This window comes from Aulonocara stuartgranti, assembly GCF_965226115.1.
Source record: "Aulonocara stuartgranti genome assembly, chromosome: 12".
Lineage (NCBI taxonomy): Eukaryota > Metazoa > Chordata > Actinopteri > Cichliformes > Cichlidae > Aulonocara > Aulonocara stuartgranti.
Genome location: NC_138948.1, coordinates 3,464,725 through 3,487,594, shown reverse-complemented (window position 1 = coordinate 3,487,594; position 22,870 = coordinate 3,464,725). Strand labels below are relative to the sequence as shown.

Sequence of the window (22,870 nt, the reverse complement as noted above, 5' to 3'; positions counted from 1 at the left end):
CTGTTTAAAATTCACAGATAAAAGTCAGAATTTTCCATCGACCTGGTCTCTGGCCTCTGCTGTCATTTTGCTTTCCTCAATGAGAGCGTCATTAATGGCGCTGTTTTACATAGTTGGAATAGCAAACCGCCAAAAACACATCAGTGTTTAATATTAACCATGCTAACATTTAGGAACATCACCATTTTGGTTTGACTTTCCTTCATCAGGCAGCAAGCACACACACGTACACAAGTGCAAACTTTTCACATAGCATCTCCCACACACCCTCTTCTCTCCATCATCCCAGCTGTGAAGTGTCATCTTGGATGACTGACAGCTAAACTGAGGCAAGATGAATATGAATGGGACTGTGAATATGAATATGCAGATGAGGAGCGGAGACGGTTTGGCTGCCGTCTTCTTTTTTTTTAAAAGATCTGTCAGAAAAAGACGGCTGTCACCCTTCAGCCTCGCTTCTTTGAGATAATACTGGCCCACTTACAGACCTGCTGGGAGGAGAGCGGTACTGCAGTGTGCTGAGGTTAGTGGCACACACAGAGTATATAATGATAAGCCTTGAACCAAACAACTGTTGTGTCATAATCACTAATTATTTAAGTTGTTATTAGACAAATAACAAGTAAGCACTAAGTGAGGGTAGCATTAAGTCAGGTAGGCCACAGAATTGAGCTCAGAGACAAGCTTAGCGGGTCAGCTGATCTCAGTGTCGGCCTGCATCAGCTGATGGATTAACCAGTCAGTTTCTGTGCACCCAATTTGTGAAAGTCATATAATATTAAAGGGAAGGCAGGTATGCTCTGAACACAGATGTGCCACAGATGAATTGCTACAGATGGAAATGACCGTTGGCATGGGCAGCGGAGTGGTGTGGTGGGTAGCAGAGCACGGGCTCAAATCCACCATCTGGATTTTTTTGGAGTTTCCATGTTCACCCCGTGTTTGTGTGGATTCTCTCCGGCCTCTTCCCCGTAATCCAAAGAGATGCGTGTAGTGGCGTTAGGTTAACTGCTGATTCTAATGTAGCCCTTGGTATGAATGGTTGTTTCTCTGCATTAGCCCTGCAGCAGTCTGGTCCAGGGTGCACTCCGCCTCTCATCCTATGACGGCTCCGGCGTCCATGCAACCCTGAATTGGATAAATGAATGGATGGACATGACAGTCTTCTTTTGACTACAGTATAATAGATGTTTGATGTAACTGAACTTGGGATTGTCTTTAATCCCTTGATGAAGCGTATTGGGATGTTTGTTGCAGCTGCTCTTTTCAGGGGTCACCGCACCACTCAGCATGTCTTCCTCCACTACTTCCATGAATATACACTGAGGGCTTCCTCTTTTCCTCCTGCCTGGCAGCTCCAGATTCAACACCCTTTGTCTCACAGATCCACTGTCCATCCTCTGCACATGTCCACACCATTTCAGCCTTGCCTCCTAACTTTGTCTCCTAACTTCTCATCCTGAGCGCTCCCTCTGATGCACTCATCTCTTATTCATCCTGGTGGACAGGATCCTGTTTGCCATTTATTCCTACTGTCTGCTATTTATATTTTATTCCAGCACACTTGTTGTGGAGCACCTACAATTTAATTGTACATTCAAAATGACAATAAAGGGCTATTCTATTCAATTCTATTCTAAAATCTGGACATCTTTCCCCTCCACCCCTGCCTCCTTTTTCTCACTGTTCCCATCTTCAAACCATAAATCGTAACAGGTCTCACTACCATCTTCTAAATCTTCATTATCACTTTTATTGATGTCCATTTGTCACAAATCGTGACGATTGTTGTAGCTAATTGTGTGAAATTGTGTTCTTTTTTTTTTGTGATATTTGATAAATCAAGTTGTAAACTCTGGGTTCTTCAGCATAAGGCCCTATATTCATCCCTGCCTCATTTTGATTTCCACGGCTCTCACATTTGTAATAAAGTCATACGAGACATCACCAAAGACTGCGTGGAGTTTATACGACAGCTCGACAAATTCAGAGCGAGACAACACCTCCTACTTTGTTTATACACGGCAGTGATTGACAGTCACATCAGTGTGCAACAACGGTACAAAGAGAAAAGTGAAGGATGTGATTTCCCACCAAAGTTATATATTAATAATGTTCTATTATGAACCTGAGTGTGTTTGCAAATGTTCTCAAACCTGCAGAACAGTTGTGTGTCTTTGTTTTGAAGCTGGTGACCAGAGGTCACTCACAGCAGTTTGCCACCTGAACAACTACACAGACGTGTTCTAGTTAATAATCTCTATGGCTAATACACTGGTACAGAGCTTTTAACTTTGACTGTAATATAGGTGATGTGTTTGTCTTTTTCCCAGTGAGATCAGTCATCTAGAGTCCGGGCTGGTGGTGGAGCTGTGGAACAAAGGTTTGATCTGGGACACGATGATCGGCACGGCGCTGATACCCCTCAGCTCCATTCGACAGTCTGACGAGGTAACACACCCTTTAATCTCTTTGTCCTCACATGCATGTGGACACGAAGGGCTTAAAACAACATCACCTGGTTATGTCACTAGACGCAGAGTTCTGCACATGAACTATGAGCACATATTCATGGTTTCAGTTTAATTTCAATATGCAAAGTTTAAGGTATAAGTCAAATAAAATTACTCATTTTTCAAAGTTAATCAATGCTTAATGGTTTGTTCTAAAATAAACCTTCCCCGTCGAGGAGCATGCTGTAATAGCGCTGTTCTGTCAGTTACTTCCAGCATGTCAGCATTGAGTGAAAGGCGTCCTTTGGAGTGAGCGCCCTGACACCCTGTCTGCACAAATATTGAGAGATAACAGCTCTATTTTAAACACATGCAAAATCTGCATTGGAAGGTTTGGGTCGGGGGATTTAAGTGTCGGGCTTTTCAACCAGGAGACCCTGGTTTGCGTCCCATTGAGACCTTTTTTGTTTTTGTTTGCTCTCTTTCACTCTGACTCACTTGTTAGGTTTCGGCATTAAACATAAATGAGCCGTGGCCATGGTTCGTGCATTAGTTTGTGCCCCTTAGTTGACACAAAAGAAAACATTTTCTTGATTTGATAGCCTCACACTTCCACAGAATTATTGTGGACTTTGCTTTTTAATGGCCTGTGTGAACAGCAAGACTGACTATAACAACCAGGACCTGTTTCAACATACAAATGGGAACTTGATTGTTATTTTTACACACTTGCTGCTCTTTTTAGTACTTCTTATACCTGATAAAGCAGACTTGATGCTCTCCCGTCTGTGAATGCCTTGGTTCTTTTGCGGTTAATGTAGAGATCAGGTTTTATTCAAATAAATACTGCAAAGCATGAATCAGTTTAAGCATAATTTGAAATATTTGATCAGTCAACTGCCAACTGGAAGTGTAGCTTCCAGTCAGCTGTGGTCCAAACAGTTTAATCGGTCAGTGAATCTGCCACAGCGGGACACACCTCAAGCATAATTGAACCCAACAAGATGCAACTGATCACACACCACAACAAAGCTACTGATAAAGTTTTAATTATTAATTTTGGGGTTATTATTTGTATCTGATTATATTTGAACTGAACAGATGGTTACACTGGTTTTTACCATTACAGTTAAATTAGATCTGGTGTATCTGCAGCTCAGGCTACTTATGCTAGCAACAGCCCTTAAAGTAAACACACACACACCATCTGCCAAGCAGTGCTTACTTATTAAATCTCCATCTTTCCCTTTTAGCTTAGTCTTAAAAAGCCCTCTCACAGGTGAAGCATTGGCTAAGTCATTTTGTCGGACTGTGGGCAGGCCGATCTCGCCTGTAGACCTCATTACTTTTTCTGCAGTTTTAAAGCGAGGCAGCAGCTCCTGTGTAGTCATTAATAATGTAGCCTCAATGTTTGGCGTCTAAGTATGAAGCACAGCATACACTCACCTTCTTTTTTCTTTTTTTCAACATCTGAACTGTCAGTGTTGTTCCTCATCTTTTCATCTTTGCTCAGGTTCAGTGGATGATATTCCTAATAAGCCCTCCTGCACCCTCCATTATTCTGCTGATGCTGTTTCCCACAAAGCAGATGTTTGGCATTGTTCTTTGTTTTAGTCTTCCTGGCTCTCTCCTGACTACCTTTCTTTTTGCATCTGCTTTTCTGTCTTCTAGGAGGGACCAGGAGAGTGGACGTCTTTGGACTCTGAGGTGTTAATGAGGGAGGATGAGATCTGCGGCACCACCAACCCAACTCCGCACCAAGTGCTGATGGACACTCGCTTTGAGTTGCCCTTCGGTCTGTATATTTGTGCAAACACATTTTCTCACAAAGGAAAACTTATCTTTTTGTGTCCAAAGATATATGCGTTAGGCTCACCGGTGATTCTGAATCGGCCATATTTGTGGATGTGACATTGTGTCGTTGTCTGTTCTAAGTTAAATCAGTGGTTAAGAAAATCTATGCTGGGTGAGAGCAATAACAATTAAAATTTTGAAGATAATAACTATTTAAAGCATTTTAACTTCAAAATAAAACCTGAACATAACAACTATCCACAGCTTAGCAACATGTGAGATCTTTCAGAGTGGTTAGACTCTAAACATTGCACTAAATATAGCTGTTTGGAGTTTTACTTGTGCCATGTTGTATCCTCTAAGACTTCCTGTAGAATCCCTCATATATCAGAGCTTGTGGAAGAACCATTAGGCTTCATAAAGTTTTTATGAAAGATTTATTCACTGTAACATTTCACTCCTAAATATTCCTCAGTCCTCTATTTTTATTCCTCTTCCATGGAAGAGTTGAGGTGAAGAATTGTGCTTGGTAATATTTGCTTGCCTCTCATTTTTCAAGATAGTACATTTTTGTGCAGTTTAGGATAATTTGAATTGATGTATTTAAAAGGGAAAAACACAGCAGTGGCTGGAGTGCGTGCTCTGCTGTTGTCCTAATTGCTGTTTTTATTTCTGGAGTGCAGTCACCAAGCAAAGCTGGCAGATCAGCAGTTGATCCTTTTGTGACCATCCAGCTGGTAGATTTCATATATGGGGCACATTTGATGTTAGCATGCCCACAGTAGTTCTGCATCTGCAGACCGCATTGTTACCCACCTCCTCCTCCCAGTGCTGCATGTAACCCAATTAACATCATATCTGTTGTCACTGAGCTCTGCTCTATGCTGGGGTTTTGCTGCCTCCACACTTCCACGTGTGCACACTGGACAGCAGGAATGTGTGCTCTAAACAGAGCCGTAAATACGAATGTAAATTACTGCAAATGGAAATAATTTTTTCCCCACTATCAGTGTTCTGACTGAAATAGCAACGTAACTGTGGAACAGTTTGTTTCCTCTGCAAGCTATTAATCTCAAGAAGCTGTCTGAAGTGTGTCTTCTTGAGCTGCCATTTTCCGTCCACCTTCACTGTTTGTCAACAGTGGAACTGTGGTTCATGTCTGCTCAACTTAAAAAAAGATGGAGAGTTTCTGTTTTTGCTGCAGCACTGACTGAAACTTGACTGCTGCAGTTTGCATTGATACTTGAACATTGACCAGACATATGTGAATTACAGTGCTGGGATTTTGTGACCTTTTCACTGCTTGATTGAATTGTTATGAAGCTACTTCCAGCTACTCTGTTGTCGCCACACCAGGTAGCTCTGCAGATTTTTCGCCTTGCCAAGTGAATGTGGATAATGGAAGATGAAATTCAAATCCTGTCTGACAATGTTTCTTCGTTTTCAGAGTAATCTAGTAATCCACTTTCTTTTACATCCAACAAACATAAAATTGCCACCAGGTCCTGATCATGGCTAATTCAACATTCTTGTAACGCACACTCAGCTTGTGGGTGAAAACTGGTCTGCAAAGTTTGAAAGTGCAGAGAAGAAAGGTGTAATTGTTGGAATTTTAACTGTATTCTGCAGAAAAGTCATTGTGCAAAGTCTGAATCACCGTTTAACAGCTTTCTTCTTAAGAAAAGGCATCACCCCTGAGCCGCTATACCACTGAACAATGGTTAAGCCAAAGAGCCACACTGACGCATTTCTTTGAATTCTAGCTGTGGTCTAACAAGTTTTCTGTAATGATTTTACTGTTTTGGCACAGATTGACAGACTTTGTGAAATGAATCTCATGCATCATATATTTTAAAGCTATCGCCTGTAGTTTGTTCATAGATTGAAGTCCGATTGATGATTCAATTTCAGATGAATAGAATTTAGTTTAAAGATATGTTTTTGCAGCCAATGAGTGTGATATCATCTACAAGGCAATTACCCAGTTACTAACATTTAAAATTATTTTGATAAAAATTAACATTTAGAAACCCAGGCATGAAATATGAGTATATATGAGTATGAGGATCTAGATAATTTTCTCGATAGTATGGCCATAAATCTGCTTGTACAAGATTTTGCTGAAACATAAGCTGAAATATTATTTGGTTATTTTTTCTTGGGGAACCACAGCAGAGACGACTGCTCTTTCACATTTCCTCTTATGCTTAAGTTTTTTTCTTCTGCTACTCCCTTTTCTTTGGGAAGAACCTTTAGGCCCCTGAAAGGGAACCTCATCAACCTGCAGACAGAATAGGATGGGATGGGGCAGGGAGCATGGAGGAGTGGCAAATGATGGAAGGGTGGAGCTAAAGAAATGGTCCTTCATTTCTTTCTGCACTTTGCCTCATATTCTGTCATCTCCCATTATGTATTTAAACCTAAATTCCCCCTTTTCCATGCACCTGTATTTCTTCCACACGTTCTTTTTCACCACCTTGTAATCGCCTGTCACTATTTTAACTCACTCCATATTTCTTCTGTCCCATACGTTTATCCAGACATTCCCGAAGACGAGGCTCAGTACTGGACCAGCAAACTGGAGCGGATACATAATGAGGTAACTTCACTGCATATTCTGTTTTCCTGTTACTGTGTTATATATTAATCAGCTGTTAGAGATATTGAGTAATTGATGCTTGAGTTTTTATCTACAAACTCTGTGTGCTTTAATATCATATTGTTTCACACTGTGTGGGCTTCTCAGTGACGTGGCACTTTGTTTTGCTGCTCTGCTTCCACCTACTGACATAACATGGGAAACAGTAGCAGGGGGTTTATAGGAACTGCAGTGACAAGCCCATATTCCAATAAAGGCATTTCTTTGATATCTTAATGCTTCTAATTCTCCTCTATGTTTTGTTTAATCTTTGCAGTATCCATCACAAGATGAGGGCCAGAGAAGAAGAATGCCATCTGTGCCTTCCCAGTGCTGTAAGTATTAAACTTTCACTTTGATTTGGACAAAGTCATCTCACTCTGTGTAAGATGAGCGGAGATATAATTTTCAGCTTCTGTGAGAAATTCTGCTGGATTTTGGGTGTGAAGCCGTTTCACCGCCTGATAATAATAAGTAGTCAAAGTATAAAATAATAAAGTATAAATTTGTAGTTACTTGTACACGGATATGAACTTACTGACTGTAAATACTTTTTTCTGTTTTGTTGTTTTTGTGTGATTTAACTCAGTCATCACATTACTTCATTTTCGTCTTCACCGCGTTTCTTCACATAGTTCTCATCCATCTCTCTTTGGATGTGTTCAGTACCATGTTACACTCTCATTCGGCCATCATTAGTAACACTTACTGGCTTCGTTCTGCAGTAACAAAGTTTAATTTTTGCCTCCATGCCACCAGGCAGTTGGAGTTATTTTGGATGGAGTGACCAACAGAGTACGTATGGCGGTGTTTCCTCCCCTCTGTCACTTGTATTTTCTGTCTATGACTGCATGGTATGGATGGTGCCTACTGAAAACAAGTACCACTGCATGTTAGCTCTTTATTCTTTACGATTGCTGTAAATGAAATTTAAAAATCTTGAATTCTTTTGGTCAAAATATAAAATGCGAGTCCCTCATTTGTTGGCATGTTGTTTTGTTATGTGGCACTTTGATATGTTTTCTAGCAAACATATCCCATCATTTCCCATCATTTTGGGCTTTAACTTCCTTCACTTTGTAATACATGCCTGTTACCCCAAGAGGGAGCCATTTACACAGATATTTTCATTGTTTGGCTGTGCTCTAAGTGCAGGCAGCATTCTGCAGAGGGTGGACATGATCTTATTCTTTACTGTGTTTTTGTTGTCTTCCACCCAGCTTTTGATGACCATGACAGTGCAGTGGACGACTGGGACAGTGAAACTGGAAACAAACCTCCACCCTTCCACAACACTTCCCAAACAAATTCCTCAGTGCATCAGTATCCCATGATGCGCAGGGTTCAACATCAAACACTGTCAAAGGAGTCTGACTCTGTGCATAGCTATGAGCTAGAAATGAGGGGGCCCAGGTAAATATATGCTCACTTAAAAATACTCATAAGCAAGCACATCACTGCAGCACTGCTAGAGGTTAATATTTTCATGGTCACTCTTTGCCTCCAAATACAGTTTAAAGCTAGTAAATAATTCTAAATGAATTATTCACACTAATCCACTACTCTTCCTTGTGCCTTTGGTTTTAGTGATTTAGTTAATATTAATAATAGTTAAGAATCCTTTAATGTTTTTAAAACAGGGCTTAGATCTTAACTGGGCATGTAATCCCTGACATGTGGGATTTTAACAGTACATCTCAATTATTTTTCATTTATTTATTTATTTTTGCATGATAAATGATGTGCTGCTTTAGTTAATGAAAGTCATCCATCAGCACAACTTTTTGGTCTTAAATTATAAGAAATTAATGTGTAAAATTACAGAATAACTTCTTAATAGCTCATTGTGCAGATTATCCTGTAATTATAAAGAACAAGCTTTTAGAAATTTAGACAGAAATTGTCCTGTTTTATTTATTCGTTTTACTGTGGACGCACAATAAAAACATTTCACTAGTAGATGAAGTGAAAAATAGGAACTTTTCTGTAATTTGATTCTTTATTATTTCATTTCTTTTGTAATGAAAAGTCTAAAGTCTATGCCCTTCTCTACATTTTCCAAAGACATCAAGTGGGCCAGATTTGAATTTTTGCTGAGCCGATTCTGGGCCCCAGGCCTTATGTTTTACCCTCCTGTTTTAAATGGCAACAGTTTGATAGCAGAAGTGGCACTTTTTGAGTGAACTATGCTCTCACTGCATATATAAAAATACTGTCTTCTGTCAAAACTTTTTTACTGAAGTATGTCAAGTCTAATTGATTGAACATTTTTATGTTTGAGTAACTCACCGCCTAAGATCAAAATCAAAAGCCAAATCTGATATAAATGAATGGTAGCCCTTTCAATTAAATCTCTCTCTGACCACTCCGACTTCAGATGCATCTCCACCGCTCTCTCAAAAGGCGTCCCACTGACTTGAATATCAATTTGGGAAAGAGGACAAAAATCTAGGAAAGAAATTATAGCAAGTACAGCAGTGATGATTGAAGATGGTGTTGCTGCGGCATTCATGAAAGCACCACAGTTAATTTTGTTTTCATCAAATGTCTCCCCATGGATGCCTCAGCATGTCACAGTAGAAAGCCAAGCTGACAGTGGCACAATGAAGGACAAATTGAGGGTGCATAACCCTGTGAATTACACACACACACAAATCCTAGCATGTCTTTTGTTGTGTATCTGACCTCCTGACCTGACTGTGCTATTTTGCGTCCACATTGTAGACAGCTCTCCTCACCTGTAATGACCCTTGACACAGATGTTTGTTTGAATTCTATGATGGAAATGCAAATGTGCATGAGCAAATAGTGATCGCAGGACTTCCACAGAGTGACCTATAAATGGCAGCTACACTGGAACTAGTCCAGAGGCGCACAATAAGGTGACCTTGAAAGGCAGATCACTGAAGGTTGAAATCAGGAAAGGTTTTTATGAGTGTTGTAGCTCATAAGATGCACACTGTTTTATTTTTTACTCTATTTAAAGAGTGTGTTGCCATGGGAAACCAATATTTTTTTATATAATGTATTGCCAAAATCGGAGAAAAGCCATTATACCCAACTTGTTTTGCGAAAATAGAAAACTTCTCAATCACAACTGACATATGTCAAAGCATAACTTTCTGACAAAAAAATTGGACCATGAAAATTTGCACACTATCACATACTTTTTCCTCTGTCTGTATTTCTTGTCTTTTGTTTTCTTTTTTACTACACAGGTATTCTACAGTGCTTTTCTTTTCTGCATGATCTGTTGCTTTTGGTTCATGTCTAATGCTTAATATCTTTTTCTTTCTTTTTTCTTTGCATCGTCCTCTGCTGCTTCCCACTTGGTACTTTTAACTTTATTTTTAGGAAATCAAACAGTAAGGGTGGAGTAAAAATAATCCCTGTTGATTCAGGTATGGGTGTGGAGGACTGGGAGAGTAAATACAAAGTGCCTGACTCTGGTGTCTTGGACGATTACTTGGATGCTGAGCAGAAAATGTGGGAGGATGAGGACAAAAGCATCATCTATAAAATTAGTGACAGTCCATCCGAGTCCAGAGTCAGCAGATTCTATCAGACAGTGGAATGTGATGCACATTTCCCAGAGGACTTGCTGGAGCTGGATGGCAGGACACACAGACGGAGGCGTGCCTTCGGCAGTGGAGAAGTGCGGTTAGTCTACAAGGAAGCCGGCAGCTTTGAGGATGAATCGTCACCTCCTGAAATTGATATAATACCCTCTGCTAAACAGCTACGACAGCTGTCAGATAGAGAGAGTCTACTTTTCAAAACTAGACTGTGGGCCAAAACTGCTTTAGAAGACACACTTGAGAACTATGCAGCTTTTCGTGAGGAGGAAGCTGCTCGGGAAGAGGCTGAAAGGATCAGGGAGAGAGGGGAATATAACTCAGTTGGTTCAGATGAGATGCAGTATTCCTTTGGCTCTGAGGAGGAATTAGATGACCTGACATTCACTGAGGGAGATACTTGCTATGAATATGAAAGTTATTACTACCCTGGCAAGTATATGCCGCCTTACGGAGAAGACTTTTCAAGTAAAAGGAGGTCAAGTCATGGACAAGATCCTATGTTGTCGCCGGTGAAGGAACCAGGTGAAGAATATATAGATCCAATGGATGAACTAAAGAGTTTAGTTCACTCAGTGTCGGAATACTTAGCTGTAAAAGAAGAGGAGATCAGCAACTACGAATCAATGCCTAAACCAGTTAGACGAAAACTCCCAGCACTGCCAACTGATGCTAAAGTTGTGCAACCTAAAGAGAGTAGTAATGACGATGTCAAAGTTGATACTAAGGAGGATAGTGCTGTTGAACAGGGCATAGCTGGAGTAAAGAATGCAATGAGTTCATTGTTTAGTACAATAACAGGATCAAAGCCTGCCACTGAGGGAGATGCTACTGGTACAACTCCATCTCCCCAACCAACCCAAGCAGACTCTGGTATTTCAAAACTTCTCTCTTTGATCCCCAAAGCGAATACTGAAGTCACAGAAACCTCTGGTGCTACTGCCACAGAACCACCTACCTCTCAATCATCACCCCAACCTGAGTCGGGCATTTCAAAGCTGCTTTCATTTATTCCCAAAAGTGGTGGTACTTCCCCACCCGTAGCTATAGTTCCACCTGCCTCTCAGGAACCCACATCAGAAAAAAAGTTTTCCCTTCAGTCTCTTTTGCCATTTCAATCTTCCGAATCCAACCAGCAAGCTGACGCCAGTCAGACGGCGACACTTAGTACAGATTCACAAGGAAGCGGTTCTAAACAAGCTACATCTGGTTTTGAATCCATGTTAGGAAGACTTAGTCCTTTGAGACTTTTTTCTAGTGCACCACCATCTAGAGACCCATCACCTCAGCCATCAGAGCAAAGAAGTGCATCTGCTCCAATCAATGACTCCCAGCAAGGTCCTGTAAACAAAACGGTGGGTACTATTAGAGAGGGATCACAAACAGACCGGCAATTATCAGGTGAAATGAGAACAGGCTCTGGCAGTGGATCAGTTGATCTTTTGTCAGATACAGGAAGTGGATCAATCGAGTTTTTCCAAGAAACTGGTAGTGGATCAGTAGAGCTTCTTCCAGAGACGGAGTCCTCTGGTGAACTACCTGATGTTCAGCAAAGAAAATCTTCACCAGTACCTGAACCAAAACCTGAAAGCAGTTCAGAGGAAGCAGGATTTTTCAGTCCTTTTAAAAAGTCTCTTTCTTCACTAATGTCAACAACTCCTCCAGAAAGTTCCCAGCAGAGTGACACCAAGCCTGCAGATGAGTCATTTTTAGGTACCAAACTCAAACTTCCATTTTTCTCAGAAAATATTTCCACAACAACAGCCCCACCAAAGGCAGAAGGGGGCATGCTATCAGGGATTCTTAAGTTTGCATCTGGTGAAGATGCCAGTGCCACGCCAAAGAGTCCAACCCCAACCCCTACAAGAACACCCTCTCCAAGTCGTGCAGCACTTCTTGAAAGTTTACCCAAAGGAAACACAGAAACTGGGTGGTTTTCAAACCTTTTTAAAGTAACCCCAAATGAACCAGCTAAGGAAACCATGAAGCAACAAATGACTCCCACCGTGATATTAACCAAACCTACTGACCAAACTGAACAAATAGTGTCTGATATCACAGAGGGCACCGTTTGCAAAACAGAACCTTTGTGCCAAGACCAAATGTCATCTGAAAAAGATTCCCAGTCCAAGCCAGATGTTCAGTCTGAATCAACTGCGACATCTAAAAATCAAAGTCCTCCCAAATCTGTGGAACAAGATGAATCGCAACCAGAAGCCTCACAGACTCAAGGATTTCTTTCTGGATTGTTGAAACTTGGATCAACTGATTCTGATTCTTCTGTAATGAAAATTGAAGGAGGAAACACTCAGTCTCAACAGGGTGGGCTGTTCTCAGGTCTATTTTCACCACCTTCCCAGTCTTCTCCCCAAACACAGCAAACGTCTGCCACACAACAGTCAGGAGGACTGTTGTCTGGATTTTTAAAATTTGCCTCTGATGTCTCTGCTTCTACGAATCAGTCCTCATCCACTTTACCAGGAGGACAATCTAGTCAAATTTCAACTCCAAAGCAAGAACAGCCTACTTCTGCTCAGCCATCATCTGTAGGACTGTTATCTGGGATCTTAAAAAAAGCCACAGACACAGTGTCTGGGTCTCAACCAAATCTTGCTAGCCATGAGTTACAACCAGAAGTGGCTGACCATAAAGCAAAAATGGAAGGATCTGATCAAAACTTGAGCCAAGGGATGACTCCTACTCAGTCAGCAGGGATTTTGTCAGGAGGGACTCCATCTGACCCACAGCTAAAACAGCCTGCAGTCTCAGACCAGAAACCAAGCAAACAGCAGCAACAGACAGACCAAACACCCCCCAAACCACCTCCAACAGAAACAGGAACAACACCACAACCTAGTGGATTGTTTGGAGGTTTGCTAAAATTCCCAGAAACTGGTTCCCAGCAAGAACATCCTCCTCAGCAAGGTGGCTTCCTCTCTGGTCTTTTTGGAATGGGAGCTCAAGACTCTGCTCCAGCTAACCAAACCCAGCACTCACAAAACCAGTCGCGGACTGTCAAACCTGGGAACCAGCCCATTCAGCAACCCACCAATAGGCAAAACCTACAACGGCAAAACCAACTCCCACCACAGCAACCCCCCAGTAGTCCTGCAGGGATGCTCAGTGGATTATTTAGCAAAATTACAGATGCAGCTACTCCACAGTCTACAGTGGGGAGTCAACCTGAACAGCAACAAGCACAAAGACCAGGGCCTAACATTACTCAACAAGCATCTAGTCAACAGGGAGGCTTTTTCTCTGGGTTATTTTCAACAGGTCCTACTCCTCCACCTCAGCAACAGCCACCTGTCAGTAGAAACCAACAGCAACCACAACAAGGTAACAGACAACCTCTCCGGAGACAAAACCAAATACCTCAGCAAAGTGCTGCCTCTGCACCAGAGCTACAACAGGGGGGACTATTGTCAGGGCTTTTTAATAAATTGGCTGCTAGTGATAATGCACCACAACAGCCCACCCCACAGACTGCATCTCAACAAGGCAATAAATCAAATTTAGCTGGACCCAGCCAACCTGTAGGTCAACAGTCATCTCAAACAGGTCAGCAAGGAGGATTTTTGTCTGGTCTGTTCAGTCAAACATCACCTCAGCAACAACAGCAGCAGCAATCTGGTAAAACAGGCTCTCAACAAACTGGAACTCAGCAGCCGAGTCAAAGTGGAGGCTTGCTCTCAGGTTTTCTTAAGCTTGCATCCGGTGACAGCGCACCACAGGAACAACCGTCACCTCAACCTGTACAGGGAGGTCAGCCATCTGATAAGCCTGGACAAACTCCAGCTCAGTCTGAATCAGGGGGATTATTCTCTGGCATTTTAAACAAAATTTCAGGTACTGTGGAACAGTCGCCACCCCCACCTGCTGATCAGAAAATACAGGAACCAAAGCAGCCACATACAGGACAGGGCCGACCTCAGATTCAGAGAACTAAACCTGTAGAAATGCATTCCTCCCAAGATGTGGGAGATAAAGATAAGGACTTAAAAAGTACATCTCAAAAAGGTTTTCTCAAAAGCCTTTTTAGTGCCACTGAGGAATCACCATCAAAAACACAGCAGCCATCTACTCCTCAACTTGGAAAGGAAGAACAAAAAACCAGCGCAAGTAGCAGGTCTCCTAGTCTGTTATCAAGTATTTTAAAAACAGGCACCAATGACAGTACTTCTGCTCCTGGAAAGGAAAATGAAAAAGGCTGCTTCGATCATTTACTACCAAAGAGTAAGGTGGATATCCATTCAAGTACAGCAACTCTAACGAGTGGCAGTCCAGTCACTTCCACTGTTGAGACTTGTAAAGAAGCCACACATTCTCAGGGCTTGCAAGATCCTACAATTTCTCCAACGCGACGTTATCTTGAGGAAATACAACGTCTCTTGTATGGAACAGCAGATGAGTATGGTTACAAGGATCTTTTATACAACTTTACAGAGCATGGTGTTATTCCACCAGACCTCTATGAGCATCAGTGTCTTATTGAAGCTCTTTTGTGGCAACAACTCAATGATTATATCCTTGCTGAATCCCTTGCAACTCAAGTCCAGGAAGGCTACCAAACATACCAAGGGCATATGGCTCCTACAGTTAGACCACCTCAATGGGAGAATCAAACATGTTTGAAACCTAAAGAAATGGACATTAGTGGCTTTAATGTACCCTCGCATCCTTGGAGGGATTCTGCTGCCCAGCTTTTTGGAAGCAGAAATCGTTTCCTTGAGCCAGGTGAAGATGTTATTCTGTTTGACATGAGCTGCAGAGATAACAAATCCTGGAGTAGCTGTGACCAATTGAATAATCTTGCTGGAAATGCTAAACCTTGGATCGTTAGAGGCAGTGCGCTGAATCTGTCTACGGAAAAAACAAAGACCCAGTTAAGTAGATGCCAGTCGCTCACTGAATGCAGAGGACAGGAATTTAGCAAAATGGTGGAAGAAACTACTGTTAGTCATTTAAAAGATAAAGACTTTGATTTGAAATCAGCAACTGAGTTTTTAAAACAACTTGCCACAAAAAAGGGTCCAATGGATTTAAGACGTGGTGCCCTGGATTTAAGCAGATCTGCAGGCATTACAGGAGATGCAGAAGAACAAATGCTATTTAAGGATTCTGAGTGGTATCAACAATGGCTTTTACTATTGGAACAAGGGCTGTGGTGGCCAGCTGAGGCTGGGGACTGTGGATATTATGTCTATACAAATGAGGATTACATTTATTCTCTTTTAACTGACAGAGCTGGTAAACATCTCTATGCCTGTGCTACACCGGAGGATGTACAAGCTCTTGGAAATATCACTGAAAATATTGCTAAAATTCTGAAACAAAAAGAAAGGGATAAAGTTACCCTTTGTGGTTTTAAAATCCCCTTTTACACTGAAAATGAAGGCTTCTGGATTCAAGGTGACCAGCAGAATGGGTTAGTTCTTTCTGATGCTCCTGTGAACCTAACCTCTGCACTCAAAAAGGGTGAGAAAATAATGAACATGAATTTGGAAAGCTTTTCTCAAATGTTTCAGGAATCGCTATCTTCCCAAGCAGAACAACCTGTAGACTTTTCTGTGTACAAGCTAAAAAAGATCAATGTAGAATCGTTACAAAATACTCATGACCATCAAGAGGAACCAATAGAGGCCGCTGATATGACTTTAAAGTCACTGAAAGGTGGACATGGAGGGCCATATTGGAAGAATCAGGCAATAGCAGATGTAAATACAACCTCATCAGCACATTCTCCAAGGTATCGTTCAACACAAATCTTTCCAAATAGACACTCCCAAATTCCTGAAATCAGGATTGCACCTGCAGAGGATGTACTTGCAGAACCACCAAGACAAAAGTCAAGCTCTATAGTTTCAGCTGCTGGAGAAGCTGTTAAAAGGCCTTCCAAGACTGATACAAGTAAAACTGGAATACAGTCATCAACACCTGCTACATCACCACCAGTGTCTAACAAGGTTTCAGAGACATCAAGGATTCTTTCAGGGAGCCCATCAGCTCAAAAAATACCAGGACCTGTGCATTCAGGAAGGAAACTCCCGACACCACCAGCTGTTAGTACAGGTGTCAGCTCTGCAGCATCTCCATCACAGGCAGTTTCTATTAAGATTTCATCCACGACATCTACCTCAACTGTACCTTCAGTTTCACCACAGCGACATAGGCTTGCAAGACAGCCCTCTCAAGCAGAGAGACCCAGAGTATTATCACAACCAAATCAAATCACAGTCACTGGGATGTCTAGCATTAGCAACGTGAACAGTTCTTTAGCAACTGATGAAAGTGCTTCCCTGTCTCAAAATCAACCACAAAAATCCTCTCAGCAACTTACACCCCAGTTACATATTTTAAATGACAGCTCGGATACATACAGTGAAGCTTACCTTTACAATAGAAATCGGACATCACTTTTAACCACTGCCAGCTCTCAAATATGCAATAAAGTCATAGACTGTTCTGCCACAATGAAACAAATCAAAAATGTCAAACAAAAAGGTGCAACCGATGACAGAGTAAAGTCTGCACAGAGAATTGAAGTTGTTGACTTCACAAAGTACAAGTTAAAAAGATTCAAAGAGAAACAGTCCATTGATACTCAGGCGAACACTGACTTGACTGGCCAGACTACCATTGCTGTAGATCTTACCAAACAAACTGAGGAAGATGAAGTTGAATGGCCTGATTCAGAATATGGCACTATGAACACATTACAGCAAAGTCCAACATGTTCTCAGACTGATCACAGGCATGCTGATCCTCACAAGAAATCAGAGAGAAGATTGTCCAGGCCAGAAGTTACAACCAGCCATGTAACTTCTGTAGTTCATATCCAAAAGCTCCCAGGCTCTCAGAGTACCCATATAATGACTGAGACAAACTGCACTAAAGTTGAAGCAGACAATTCACCCAAGCCGTCTTCTACCTCCAAATTGTCAGAGAGTTCTCACAGTAGTGTTAGCTCTTCAGTTACTGATGTTTCTAGTAAAGCCTCTGGCCTCAATAGTGGTCTTAAACAAACTGCAAAAATGAAATCAGCACAACCTGTATGTACCTCACCACTATTAAGCCCAATTTTCAGAAAACAAGTAGCTACTCAGGAACCACAACCAAATTGCTCTGTTGGTGTGGGCCTGCAAATGCAGCTGAGCCCACAGATATCCACAACTCCTCCTTATCAGTCTAATGGAACAGCTGAGCAATATCAGAAGAACACTTCACCAGCAAACTCAATTAAACCTACATTAGATATGTCTAAAAAGAAAACAACCCAGCAGACTCAGCAAACTGTTGTGCCAACTGTTCCTATCTGTGAGGCACTGCCACTGACAAAGAGAAAAACATTACCTTCTGAAAAGACAGACAAAAGTCTCAGTTGTCACGAATCCATTGACTTGTCAAATAAGGCAGAATTTCAAGAGCCAACGGAACAAACAATAGAGTATACTAATTCCGTTCCTGTTGAGAAAAAGCTTCCTCTTACTGTTGGAACGATTCAAATAAGATCTTCTAACACAAAAGAGGAGACTTTATGTGGTGATAGGAGGATATCATTACCAAGGCAGCGACCTCTTCTTGGACAGTTTACAGAATCTCTTGAAACTGGCAAAACACTCTGTCAAGCCACAGCACCAGCCAATGCAGTTAAGGCCACACTAGACATGACTTCTAAATCTTCTGCCAAATTTAAGGAGGCACATCTAGAAGTGGGAACGAATGATACTCTTTCTGAAGCTCTACCACTAACAAGAAGCAAGCCAAGTGCACATGAATTTGTACGAAATAATTCTGTTGGCATACCATTAGTTGTTGATAGCCCATCTGAAGTACCTCTTGGTAACTTAAGAAGTTCAAATGCAAATGCCCAGCAAACAGATATGAATAAGCTTCAAAATCACTCAGGTTCTATTCTGTGTCAACAACCATGGCACAGAAAATCTGAGGCCTTTCTCCATTCAAATCAGATAACTTCACAGCTATCAGTCATTACCCAAATGAAATCACCTGCTACATCTCCAGCAAACTCTATTAAAAGCACAATCGATATGTCAACAAAGACAGGTAAATCAGATGCGATGGTAAACTATTCAGATCCAGTATCACTGGTAAGGATAAGACCGTCAGGCTTTTCATATTCACAAGGGGATTCTGTTGGTGTACCACTAATTGTGGAAACCCACCTATCTCAGATACAAACTAAAAGGCAGCCAACAGTGGCTGGCTCACAGGTGCCAATACAACAAGGATATGTTCAAAGTGGATGTCAAGAAATATCTGCACCTGCTAATTCTATCAAAAGCTACCTAGACATGTCTCCAAAACCACAGGAGAAATGGTCTGAAACAGTGCCTGATACCTTGTCAACTGGAGTTGTGCCACTGATCAAAAACAAGGCAAATATGATAAGAAATGGTTCTGTTGGTGTACCACTTATAGTGACACAATCTGCAAATCAACAAGGAAGACAAGTTTTGAGTAGAATCAGCAAAACTGAGAGATTGCACACAAACATATTTCCCTACCAATGTAATGATGTATTGTCTGGGCCAAATGCCATCTCTAAGGACATGTGGCAACAAAATAAACCAGTGAACTTCTCAGCAAAAGACAGCCTAAAGCCTAGTGCTTTAAGTAATCAAATTGAGCCAAAAGCTGAAGAGCCCATGAACTTTTCAAATGTTAAAGCAAAAAAAGAAATGTTTGAAAGAAGGAAAACCGAAAGGCCGTTAGAAAGGGAAACACCAGATGGTATTGTGAACCTAACTGTAGATCTTCAAAACAAAATCACAGTTGTTAGAGATCAAAATACAAAGGATTTTTCTTCTTCTATTTCGTCACAATCTCAAAATGGTATCTACTGTCACCAACCATACACACCTGCAGCCAGTACTGAAGATATCAGAGAAGATACTCAGAAGCCTTTGCAATACAGGGAATATTTACCTGATAAAAACTCTACCATCCAACCTGGAATAAATTCTAGATGGCAGTTGGGAACAGGAATAAACTCTGAGTCATTGACTACTTCAGTGTTATCTCCTGTACCTGTTCAAATGAAGACACAGCCTCCTCAGGCTATAGAGGAACCCAAGAGATCTTCACTAAACAATGCATATCAACCGCTCAGTTGTGCAAATGTTGATTACAAAAAACATGATCCACTGTCTCAGCAGCAGCAAACCCAACATTCAGCTGTGCAACACCAATATCAACATTCTGGTGCTAAAACTGGTTGGACTCCAGCAATTGTTACATTTCAGCCAATACCTTTAAAGGTGGAAAGACATGATCCAAGTGTTCAGTTTGACATTTTATCTAGACCCAAAATTCTTATTAAGCAGGCAACTGTGGACAGCTATGAGAGCACTGAAGAAATCCTGCCAAACAGTGAAATAGTATCAAGTAATGGACATGCATTGCCTTCTGCATCTACCCATCAACTGTATGGTACAATCCAAAATGATCCCACCACACACAATGTTCATAATCTTTCACTTAGTCAGCAACCAGATGGTAGGCCTAGACCTGAACCTTCTCCACAGTCTTCTGGCATACAACCTGTACAAAGTATGGCAACAGAAGATTTTTCAAAAGGACCTCTTGAACTGTCAAAACATTCTAGTCAATACCAAACCCCTGTCACTTATAAGCAGTATTCCACACCAACCGTACCTTTAAAAGTAAGCACATCTGTATCCCAACCATCCACAAAATGTGATCCACTACCTGTACAACCATTAAAGAGCAACTTTCCTAACCAGAACTTTGGGGCTGAATTGCAACAACCAGAGGCATCTGTGACAGGATCTCTTGAACTATCAAAACAGTCTACTCAAACTCAAACACATGTCACTGTCCAACAATATTCCACACCAACTGAATCTTTGAACATTAGCACATCTATATCCCAACAGTCTACAAAATGTGATCCTGTGTGTGCACAACCATTAAAGAGTAGCTTTCCTGACCAAGACTTTGGGGCTCAATTGCAACAACCAGAGGTATCTGTGACAGCAGCAAGGTCTACCTCTGTTAAGGGTTTGATTTCATTATTCAGCGGTGCTGGATCGCAACCATCTGCCAGTACAATGCCAGCTGCTGCTCCGTCCCACCAGCTTATGTCTACATCCGAGGACCAAAGGACGCAATTTACTGGAACACAGGTGACAGCTGATATTAAACAGACCACCCCCCCAGTAACCCCTGCTGGGCTTCAAGGAAAAACTGCTTTAAGCTCACAAAGTCTTATTGTGTCAAGTTCTCTGCCTGTTACTGACCAAGCTAACTTTGGTTCTAGATTGACCAGTGAAAATAATGACATATCAAACAGGAAAGAAATTACCTATCCAGTTACACAAACAAAATCTTTTGAAGACTCTAGATCAGTGGTGGTTAAAGATAAAGTAACTTCTTCCTTTTCATCTGAATCAACAAAGGATCAATCTGCAGCCCTACGGACAGAGCTGGATCCGACCCAATCACTAATAAGCAAATCTGAACACAGAAACAATGATTCCATTTTAAGTGATATAAGCTCTGAAACGTCACCAGTGATACTGCCTATGGTTTCCAACATCAGTGAGTTGCCAGTACATGGTTTGCCTTCATCTCTTTCTCAAGAATATCAGCAACCACCGCCAATGCTAAATGCAATCCCAGAGAAAGAAAAACAAGATAAAGAAAGGCCTTTTCCTGAAAAGGTACTAACAAAGCCATCAGATACCATGCCACCCAAGGGAATTCTGAGTTTTGACAGTTCAGCAGAACCTTCGCAAACACCGTCAGAAGTTACATCAGAAGCAGGTGGCAAAGAGGGTTCTGTCATCACGGATAAAATGTTTGTACCAGAATCAGACACATCTATGCATGAGATTCTAGAGCATTCCAAACAAACTGTAGCCACAGAGTCTTCCGATGGCAATACTGAGTGTGGTGAAAATTCTTTGTCTAATGGATCACAGGATAAAAGTCAACATCAAAAGTCAATTTACATTGGCATTGGCTCTGAAATACCTGAGACACAAATTGAACCAGGTGACCAAAAACCTTATATCAGGCTGCCCCATATTTTTGTCTCGGCAGCAAGTTCACCAGAAGAAGAGACAAATGAGCATGAGTTTAGTGAATGTAGCACGCCTGAAATCCCAGAGGCCAGTGTTTCTAAAGAAACTGCTCCCGATGTAGAATATAAAGATTCTTTACCTTATTCTGTTTCAGAGTCTGAGATATCTAAGGAGGCTAGAGCTACAGAAATATGTAGCACAGAGCTATCCACTGAATTAGAACAAATCAAGACCTCTTCACCAGAAATGCCACTTATACTGACTGCAGAAAGTAGTACTCTTGCAGAGAGAGACTCACAGCACATCATGACTGAAAAATGTTCAACTACAGATGATGTGCTCTCTAGAGCTGAAGGAATATCAGAGAGTACTGAAGCCAACGAGCCACAAACTGAACTGACTTCCAAGGATGCAAAATTATCAGTTCCAGACAATACAACACTTGATGTGGTTGAACAACTCGGTGATCTGGCTGGCCAGATTGGCAATACAACTTCAGTAATAAAATCCTCCAATGCTCCTGAAACACTTGACGCTCTAGCTAATAAGAGGGAGAGCACATCTTCAGAAATCATACTGTCTGAAGGAGTACAGTCGCATGAAAATGTGTCACCAGAAGAATTACCTTCAGTCTCAGATGCAAAATTGCCTGAAAAAGTCCAACCACTTTATGATGAAACTCAAAGGGATGTCTCCTTGTCTGAACCTAAGCCCAGTCCTGTCAAACCTCTCACAGAGGAAATAATAGTTTCCAAGGAGGACAGTTCTGCTGGCAAGGTTGATCAACCTGAGGATGAACAAGCAGGTAAAGGATTATTTTCTTTATTTAGTGGCTCTACTCCAAACTCACAGCAGACTTCCTCCCCTGGTATATCATTACTTGGTGGTATTCTTCCTGGCTCATCTGCCAAAGACGCTCCTGGGACAGGATTGCTTTCAATGTTTGGTGGGTCAAGTACCCCATCTTCACCTGGATCCAAAGAAACAACACCAACACCACAAGAGCCACAGGGAAAAGGTTTATTCTCCATGTTTGGTGGAGCCAGTAGTCAAGCATCACCTGCTCCAAGAGGTCCAACTGTTGGAAGTGTGCGACCTAGAGGTCCTCCACCCAAAGAACCTCCAGGAAAGGGTCTGTTTTCCATGTTTGGTTCATCTGCACCTCAGCAACCACCCAGTCCCAGAGGTCAACCTATGGGTAGTGCTACACCAAGGGCACCTTCTACTGGATCTTCTATATTTGGTGGCATACTCCCTGGTTCTACTACAAATAAAGAAACCCCTGGAGCAGGTTTGTTTTCAAAGTTTGGTGGTCTTGGTGCCCAGTCTCAAACTAGTCCT

General features: G+C 41.6%; 1 protein-coding gene across 1 annotated transcript in view; it reads left to right on the top strand.

Moving 5' to 3' along the window:
- LOC309719560 (protein unc-13 homolog B-like) overlaps window positions 1-22,870 on the top strand; it is a 189,137-nt gene that overhangs the window by 43,567 nt on the left and 122,700 nt on the right. The window contains exons 4-8 of the mRNA XM_082555718.1: window positions 2,334-2,451; window positions 4,125-4,248; window positions 6,788-6,846; window positions 7,163-7,220; window positions 8,106-8,298. Of these exons, the coding sequence (XP_082411844.1) occupies window positions 2,334-2,451; window positions 4,125-4,248; window positions 6,788-6,846; window positions 7,163-7,220; window positions 8,106-8,298 (552 nt within the window). The remainder of the gene's footprint in view (window positions 1-2,333; window positions 2,452-4,124; window positions 4,249-6,787; window positions 6,847-7,162; window positions 7,221-8,105; window positions 8,299-22,870) is intronic.